Source organism: Cnephaeus nilssonii, assembly GCF_951640355.1.
Source record: "Cnephaeus nilssonii genome assembly, chromosome: X".
Taxonomy (NCBI): Eukaryota; Metazoa; Chordata; class Mammalia; order Chiroptera; family Vespertilionidae; genus Cnephaeus; species Cnephaeus nilssonii.
Window position 1 is genome coordinate 38,197,785 of NC_137071.1, and position 9,830 is coordinate 38,207,614.

A 9,830-nucleotide genomic window follows, 5' to 3' on the forward strand; every position below is an offset into this window, starting at 1 on the left:
GAGGCTTGGCTTCGTTCAAGGCTACAAAGTTTCAATTATAGAAGATAAATAAATCCCAGATACCAGGGCCTCCACTTGGGATGCCAGGGGGTGTGGCCGGCCCGCTAACCACCACAGACCCCTTGCCCAGGCCGCTCCACACACCAAGGGAACCCCCACCCTGATCCAGGACACCCTTAAGGGCAATCCTGCTTGCCCCCACCCATGCACCAGGCCTCTATCCTGTCTAATAAAAGAGTAATATGCAAATTGACCATCACTCCAACACACAAGATGGCTTCCCCCGTGTTGACACAACATGGCTGCCACAATATGGCCAGCAGGGGAGGGCAGTTGGGAGGGATCAGGTCTGCAAGGGAGGGCAGTTGGGGACCATCAAGCCTGCAGGGGAGGGCAGTTAGGAGTGACCAAGCTGGCAGAGGAGGCAAGTTGGGGGTGACCAGGCCTGCAAGGGAGGGCAGTTGTGGGCAATCAGGCCAGCAGGGTAGGGCAGTTAGAGGCAAACAGGCTAGGAGGGGAGCAGTTAGGCATCAATCAGGCTGGCAGGGGAGTGGTTAGGGGGTGATCAGGCTGGCAGGCAGAAGCAGTTAGGGGCAATCAGGCAGGCAGGCAGGTGCGCAGTTGGGAGCCAGCAGTCCTGGATTGTGAGACGGATGTCTGACTGCCAGATTAGGCAGTCAGATATCCCTCAAGCGGTCCCAGATTGGAGAGGGTGCAGGCTGGGCTGAGGGACACCCCTCCCCCGTGCACGAATTTCATGCACTGGGCCTCTAGTATATACATATATATGTATTTATATACATATATTTACACACACACACACACACACACACATATGTGTGTGTGTAAATATATGTATATATATACATATATATGTATATACTAGAGACCCGGTGCATGAAATTCGTGCACGAGAGGGGGGGTGTCCCTCAGCCCAGCCTGCACCCTCTCTAATCTGGGACCCCTTGAGGGATGTCTGACTGCCCATTTTGACCCGATCCCTCTCACAATCCAAGACTGCTGGCTCCCAACTGCTCCCCTGTCTGCCTTCCTGATTGCCCCTAACTGCTTCTGCCTGCCAGCCTGATGACTCCCTAACCACTCCCCTGCCAGCCTGATTGATGCCTAACTGCTCCCCTGCCAGCCTATTTGCCCCTAACTGCTCTCCCCTGCAGGCCTGGTCACCCCTAACTGCCCTCCCTTGCAGGCCTGGTCCCCCCCCCAACTGCTCTCATCTGCAGGCCTGGGTCTCCCACAACTGCCCTTCCCTGCAGGCTCGGTCGCCCCCAACTTTCCTCCTCTGCCAGCCTGGTCACCCCTAACTGCCCTCCCCTGCAGTCTTGATTGCCCCCAACTGCCCTCCCTTGCAGGTCTGGTCCCCCCCAACTACTCTTCCCTGCTGGCCATTTTGTGGCAGCCATCTTGTGTCCACATGGGGGCAGCCATCTTTGACCACTTGGGAGCAACCATCTTGTGTGTTGGAGTGATGGTCAATTTGCATATTACTCGCTTATTAGATAGGATAAGGAGAAAACACCAGAGAACAAAGAGGTAAACCAAACCATACAAACACCAAATTCCCAGTAAAGAGGGTGGGCGCAGAATCTTATATAAAGGAGTATTCATTTATTAAGTCTATTAGTTTTTTGATGGAGTCTTTGGGTTTCTTATGTACAATATCATGTCATCTGCAAATAAGGATAGATTTACTTCTTCTTTTCCAACTTGGATGCCTTTTATTTCTTCTTCTTGTCTAATTGCAATGGCTAATACTTCCAGTACTATGTAGAACAGGAGTGGTGAGAGTGGGCATCCCTGTCTTGTTCCTGTTCTTAGGGGAAATGGTTTTAATTTTTGCCCATTGAGTATGATGTTGGCTGTGGGTTTATCATATATGGCTTTTATTATGTTGAGGTATGATCCTTCTATTCCCACCTTGCTGAGAGTTTTTATCAAGAAACGGTGTTGTATTTTGTCAAATGGTTTTTCTGCATCAATTGATATGATTATGTGATTTTTATCTCTCAGTTTGTTTATGTGATGTATCACGTTTATTGATTTGCGGATATTGTACCATCCTTGCATTCCTGGATAAATCCTACTTGGTTATGGTGTATGATCTTTCTGGAATACAGCTGGGTCCGATTTGCTAGAATTTTGTTGAGGATTTTGGCATCTATGTTCATGAGGGATATTGGCCTGTAATTCTATTTCATTGTGTTGTCTTTATCTGGTTTTGGTATTAGGGTGATGCTGGCTTCATAGAATGAGCTTCGAAGTGCTCCTTCCTCTTGAATTTTCTGGAATAGTCTGAGGAGGATAGGTTTTAGTTCTTCCTTGAATGTTTTGTAAAACTCCCCTGTGAAGCAGTCTGGCCCTGGGCTTTTGTTTTCGGAAGCTTTCTGATGACTTCTTCAATTTCTTCCATAGTTATTAGCCTACTGAGGTGTTTAGATTCTTCCTGATTGAGTTTTGGAAGATTGTATTTTTCTAGGAATATGTCCATTTCCTGCAGGTTGACCAGTTTGTTGGAATAGATTTGTTCATAGTATTTTTAAACAAATTTTTATATTTCTGTGGGGTCTGTTGTTATTTCTCCTCTTTCATTTCTGATTTTGTTTATTTGGGTCCTCTCTCTCTGCTTCTTGGTGAGCCTGGATAGAGGTTCATCAATCTTGTTTATCCTTTCAAAGAATCATCTCTTGGTTTTGTTGATCTTTTCTATTGTCTTTTTGGTCTCTATGTTGTTTATCTCCGTTCTGATCTTTATTATTTCCTTCCTTCTGCTTACACTGGGCTTTTCTTGTTGCTCTCTTTCTAACGCTTTGAGTTGTAGGGTTAGGTAATTGATTACCATTGTTTCTTGTTTTTTGCAGGAGGCTTGTAGAGCTATGAACTTCCCTGGCAGATTAAAGGGAACGAATGAGGGAAAGTAGAAGGTATTTCTTCCTTTCCTATGGTTTGGGCAGCATCTCTCTTCTATGGGTCTAGCACCCGTGGACAGACCTTTGATTCCACTTTCCATCAGGTGACCCCTGTCACTGGACTCTGGACATACTTTCCCCCTCACCCCTCCAGCCTAGGGGTGGTTTTGGGCTCCTGATGCCCTTAATATCTTGGTTACCTTCCCGTCCTGTTCGGATTCTCTGCCTATCAGCTATGTAACCAATTTCTTTTCTGCATTAAATTCTGTCATAAACACTTGGTAGTTTATTTTCCCAGTTTGATCTTGATTATAAATTGGACTAGTGGGAATGCAACCGATGATTTAAGGTGAGTAAATGTGGGTCTCCTTGGTACTTGACTCAAAATAATAGGGAATTGGGTGACAGCCCCTAAAAAGGTGCCTTGCAGCAGCCAGAGAAATGGAGGCAGGTACAGGGCTGAGCAAGCTAATGCTACCCTTCCACCTAGTTTAATTCTTCAGGACCTTGCTTCTAGAACAACACGACTCCAAATTCTCTTGAGAATTTTGGTGGACAAGTGTGGGCCATTGAGTTATTTTTCACTTTTTATCTTACAGTGGTCAGAACTCATGCCTGTCAAATGCCAGACCATTACCATCCTTCCTCATGGCCAACCAGACCACTAAACCCCCAATAAACAACCCCCCCCTTACACACACACAACAGACACCAGAATTTATTTTGTAAATTATTTTATTGTGGAGGATAATACAAGAAAGCAGCTCCAAGTGAGTGGGAGGAGCTGTAGTGCCCTTCAGTTATCTGGGTCCTCGGTATGTTTTGGGGGTATCATGGGTTTCTGGGTAGGTTGCAAGATTACAATTGGTGTTTGAGGTAGCTAATCAACACAGGAGGAATATCCAGCTGGTCAATGGCTTGTGGCTTGTTGGCCTGGCGCAAAGCTCTGCGGATAACTAAACGGGCCTGCGATAGTAGTGTTCGTGGAGTGGCTGCAGCAAGGAGAAACAGGTCATGAGAAGCAAACCTCAGGGCAATTCTCCCACCAAAGGCTACATTCACACTGCCCTTGCTCCTGTAGCCCTAAATGCTCTCTTCTTTTTAAGAAATGTCCCCCACCCTCCTTTCAATGTACAGTAGCAATAGAGATCCACTGAGGACTAGAGAGGGCAGTGCCAAAACAAGATATCAGGCTACTGCTATCTTTCTACCTTGTCTTAGTGATCTTGTCCCTAATAAGGAATATGTAACCTCTTCTCCACTGGGGCTCCAGTAGAGGAGGAAGATGGTGTTTTCTGCAATTCATTTCAGAATGATTGGTTTGGGGATAATTTGGGGTCCTGAGACCGTCACACCAGGACGCCTATAGGACTGGCCTGCTTGACACTCACCTCGGGCCTGTAGCAGTAATATGGTGCCTTTATCATTTTTCCAGCCCAGGTCCAGGGGGACAGATGGAAGGTAGATGTTCGCACCAAAATCAATTAACAGCTGAATGTACTCGGGATCACAATTATGGTGGAGGCAGATCTCAAGGAGGGTGCGTGGCTGTGGGACACGAGCTAATAGGTACTGGTCGGTACAGTTGTAGTCAGGATCTGCCCCATAGAGCAAAAGCAGGCGGAAACAGTCAAGGTGCCCATAGACTGCAGCCAAAAAAAGGGGACCAGAAAATGAAGTTATGTTTGACACCCAGACTGGTAGTTTAACCTTGACATTTGGATCTGCACCATGGCCTAGGAGTTCCTGCAAGATGGCAACAGCACCATCACGTGCGGCTGTGAGTATGGGAGAGCAGTTGTTGTAGACACTTCCACTAGGACAGGCGCCAGCTTCCAAAAGCTCATGCACGCAATCCAGATGGCCATGGCTGACAGCGGTAAAAAGTGGTGTCTGTGCCTTGATGTCCAAGCTATCAACGTCAGCACCATGGGCCAGGAGTACCTGCAAACAACTAAGGTGGCCATAAGCAGCAGCCAAGCGCAGGGGTGTCCCGGGAACACCCCAGCCACTCCTACTGTTGATGAAACGTTTGTAACACTCTTGGCGCAAAAGCTGGTCCAAGGTATAGGAGTCATTTTTGTGTACTGCTTCACGGAGAGCCTGTTTCTCCCCTGTATTTGTGTCCTCTTCCTCCTTGTCAGGCTGCAAGAGGGAGAAGATTTTGCTGATGTCCATGAAGTTCATGTTGGCTTATTAGAGCAGAACCATTCTCATTATGAGGAGGAGAATATGCCAGATCTGTGGATGCCAAAAATGGGAGAGAGACTGACAATCCCCATCAAAAGCCTGGATACCAGCCCTTGCCCCCCACCTTCACCATCAGGCTCTTCACTTATGGGTCCCCTGCTTATAACACCTACTCCACCCTATTTCAAGGCATGGAGATGGCTGCCAAAACATCAGATATTTTCACAGCTTGGTGTCTTTGCCTTTGCTGTTCTGCCTGCCCTTCAAACTCCTACTTCTGGGAAGCCCTCCCTAATCAGCTCCTCTGCTCAGGGTTTCCAAAGGATCATAAGTAGACTTCAACTATGAACTTTCTCACCACATTTCCACTTATCTGTGCTTCATTACTGTGTAAACTCCAGGTTGAGGACCCCTGTATTCATCTTGTATTCCTCCACTTCTAGTAGAACGTACATCATGGCTGGGAATTTGGTAGATGCATCTTCCTTAGTTTAAAATGTGAGAACTAATGATGTGGTCTTGGTCTGGCAGTTGCTAGGGCAACAGAATGGTGCTTTGTGATGTTAAGCTCTCATCCCTGAGCATTCTTATATCAATTCTATCCTTTAGCCTTGTAGATAAAGGTCAACCTCTTCAAAGTCCCTCAGATTCATGCCCCATGCTTCAGACAACAAAGTTACTTAGGAAATAGATAGAGAGTGACATTTAATGATTAAATAAAGAGGTGGCATTACAAAGAGTACACTTCAAGTAAAATTAAGTCAAAGGGATGGCAGGAAATAGTTGAAGTTTCCAGGGCAAGTCCTATTCTCTGGTGACAACTGGATTCTGCCTCAGGATTACTTCAATTCAGGAGTCCCTTTAATTGTCAGCACCTTCTTGAAGCCCATGGCTTCCCCATCCTTCTGTGTCAAGCCTTTTCCCATACTCTGTGCCCCACCTAGCCTAGAGCCCTGCCTCAACCCTCAACTCATCTCTCTATATTATCTCCAGACCCTATGAAATCACCCATGGCACAGTAACTGACTCAAACTAACTCTTTGACCTTAACAATAATGTTTCTAGTGCTCCAAAGTCAAAGTCACCCAACTCCATTTGTAATGTCATCAGCATAATATGATAGGTTTTTCAGAACTTGAGTCTCCCTACTCTCCCATAACCTGTAGCCATGGTCTCAGGGCCACACACTTCCTTTTATCTACTATCCACTTCCACCCCACGTTTTTAGTCTGAGACCTCAAGTACACACCTCAAAAAAATTTAGGTGGGTTGGTGGGTTCTCCCAGGTGGGTGAGGTTTCCCTCAACTTTAGAACCTTCCCTACTCACAAGCATCAAATTCATATATGGTGTTATTATTTATTTATTTCAGGGTGAAATTATAAGAAGAGAATTTTAGAAACCAGGCAGATATAAGCTGGCAACTTAGCACCCTCATTTCCTAGCTGAGTAACCTTGCACAGGACTCTTCCCTCCTTTGGTACTTATCTACAAGATGAAAATAATAGTCCCTGGCCTCATGAGTCTGTTAAGATGAAGAGAGCTACAATATGTTAGGTCTTTGAAGATGAACTTCCTCTCTTTGCACCTTCAACCTCCTCACTGGCTCCTCCCTCTCAACCATCTTAGGAAACAAAACAAGACACTTATATGGTCATTTGTCCCAACTAGATACTTTTCCATTCATATTTTTATTTTTCATCCACATATCCAAAGAGTTGTCTACTGTCTACTTTCCCACCTCTTGTTCCCTTCTCTACAATCTTCAATCTGACGCCACCTACCCTCAATCACATACTGAGATAGTTTTTTTTTTTTTAAAAGTCAGCCTTGTGGTTAAATCTACTGACTACTTCTCAGATCTTTCCTTCTCAGATTTCTGGGACATCTTTCCTCACTGACCACTTACTCCTACATAGTCCTCTCTTGGCTTCCTGGTCAGCACACTTTCCTGATTTTCTCCCCTTTTTTTCTCCTCTGATAGTTATGTTTTCTTATTTCTCTCCTTAATCCTCTTCTTTCCAGCCCCATAGTTGTAGCTCTCACATTTATTCTGATGGTTTCAAGTCTATCACTCCAAGTTCTCTCTTTGGCAAAAAGTGTTTAGTCACTGAGTTTCTTCAGGCACTTCAAAGTCAGCAGTATCATACCACAACTACCACCATCACTACCACAAAACTTGGTCTATATCTAAGTTCCTTACATCCACCTGGTCAACCAAACCAAAATCCCAAGACTCATTTCAGTCCTTTTATCTCATTGTCCCACTCCCATCCAATTAGTTATCAATTCCTGTGGATTTAACTTCCTAGAGACATCTATAGACCATCGCTGTCAGGCCCATCCTCATTGCCAGTAATTTGTTTAGGCCCTTATCATCTTTTGCCTCAATTGTTATAGTAGTCTCCTAGCTAGTTTCACACTTCAATATTTTCTCCACATTGTGGCTAAAATGATTCCTTAAAGATACACATCTTATCAGCCCAGATGCCTTAGCCTGGCTCAGAGGTCCCTCATGGGAAATTTTTGACCCACATCTCCAGCCTTATTTCCTGCTAATCCTCTACTTATACCTCAGGATTCAGTGATAAGAGAAGAGAAATGATGGCTTTCCCTAAATATCATGTTTTCTTCTGTCACATGCATTTTTTTCTGATGGATTAGTTCCTTCAGAGTCTGTGCTTTTATAGCACTATAGAAGTCATCACACTGCATTATAACTCCTTCTAGATGGGTCTCTTTTACTCCCATTGCCAATTGAAAAGCATTATAAAGTAGTGGTAAAACATGGTCTGGCATTCTGCTTTAATCCCAGATCCACCACTTAGTAGCTGTGTGACCTAAGGCAGATCACTTAATCTCCCTGTGCCCATTTCTTAATCTGCATAAAGGGGACCATAGTAGTACCAGTCTTAGAGGGTTATTGTTAGGAATAAATGAGTTAATACATATTAAGTGTTTAGAATAGCACTCGAATATAGTACTCAGTATTTTTACTGTGATGATGTTATCACTTAAGTCTTCTATGACTATTGATCCCTACCTGAAGTCCCATAATTTCAGAGCTGTAATGCACCTAATAAATCATTTAATTAAATTGTTAAATCTAGAGATGAGAAAATCAAGGCTCATAGGAGAGCAGAGACTTTTCCCCAAGGTCATATGGCTGATATTGTCACTTGTTTCATTAACAATATACCCAGAATAAACCTACAATCTTGTGATTTTCAAAATTATTTCACCACAGTGGAAGCGGTAATACTGTATTATCCCCATTTTGTGGGTGGAGGAAACTGAGACCTGAGAGGATAAGGGGTTTGCCAGGTGCCTTACAGCAAGGCAATACCAGAGCCAGAAATAGAATACAGGCTTCCCTACTCCTCATCATGTTTTTCTATTTCAACTTGTAAAAATGAACACATGACTCTCTCCCTTGCCACAAGCAGATTCATATTGCAGTTCCCAGAATCCTCAGCTTTGAGGGCTATGCTGAATTCCAGGGACTTCATTCATGGAATGTTTCTTTACAAATCATTTTTTTTCTGACAGACAGCAAGGGTGCCCTTCTTAATATTTTGGGGGTGGGGCAGGAGTTGTGTTCAGGGAGATGGAGAAGGCAGGGAGTGTGGAGGAAAATTTGAAGCTCTCACCAGGTCATATCATGAGCCCACACCAGGGTCTAATGAGCCTCCAGAGGGAAATCAAGCCATGGCCCCTAGCTAGCTTGAGCACTTGAGTAGATTGTGCCTTAATAGATGGGATAACAAAATCTAACTACTCTACTTGTTTAACCCCACCTTGTTGTGCTTTATTAATCAATAGTTATTATGTGACCATTCTGTACCAGGATTTCTTTCCCGATCCCCAAAGTGCCGGGGAGTTCAAATCTTCGTGTGTGTGTGTGTGTGTGTGTGTGTGTGTGTGTGTGTGTGTGTTATTGGCCTCTGTGGCAATCTGGTTAAATCTCTGGTCCCATTTCAGAATGAATTTTAATATATAAAATACAATATATAGGATTAAAGAAAACAAATTATATTGAAATACAGCTATTAAAATATTTTTAAAACTGCATGATATAGTAATAAATCTTCCTTATAAACACATTAAATAACAAGATCTAATAATTTCTATATTGGTGATAAGCATACATGACAAATCCAGAAATCTGTCATAACTGTAATATGAAATGTCTGTCATTTCTTCTCATGACCAAGTTACATGAATTAGTAATACTACTGCCATTTGCTGCCTATATTCATCCTTGAAGAAATGGTAAATTTCTAGTTATAGATTAGGAGGATAAAAGGTAATTGTTTGTCCCATCTATGTTTTGGATCCTTTGAATTCTAAGGCCCTCTTGAAAGTATATTAATCCAGTTTAAGAGCTCATAAAGGAGAATGGCTAGTTTCTGTGGGCCCTAGAGGAATCCCCTAGGCACTATTAGATTATTTTTACGAATAACCTTCCTCCCCACATCCAGAGGAGCTCTGTCTGCCCTTCTGCCCTGAGACCACCCTGCTGCACCTCCACACAGACTCACAAATACCACACAAGGACATGAAGACAAATAGAAAAACTTCCTGAATTGTATAAGGGCAATTTATCTAAGAAGTAGGTCTATTTGGACCCCAAAGCTTAGGCAGACACATCCCCTTAGGGCAGACATAGCAGGTAGCCATCATTGTATCCCTGGTTCCCTCTGCAGGCAAGGTGTCC

At 44.0% G+C, this 9,830-nt stretch overlaps 1 protein-coding gene across 1 annotated transcript; it reads right to left on the reverse strand.

Annotated features, from left to right (window-relative positions):
* Positions 1 to 3,782: 3,782 nt before the first annotated feature.
* Positions 3,783 to 6,221, reverse strand: ASB12 (ankyrin repeat and SOCS box containing 12; the record flags this gene model as incomplete). The annotated part of the gene is made up of 3 exons (XM_079765204.1): positions 6,166 to 6,221; positions 4,316 to 5,165; positions 3,783 to 3,916 (listed from the first exon to the last, which is right to left on the reverse strand). Exons 2-3 carry the CDS (start codon positions 5,109 to 5,111, stop codon positions 3,783 to 3,785), a joined length of 930 nt encoding a protein of 309 aa, XP_079621330.1. The 5' UTR covers positions 5,112 to 5,165; positions 6,166 to 6,221.
* Positions 6,222 to 9,830: the final 3,609 nt, after the last annotated feature.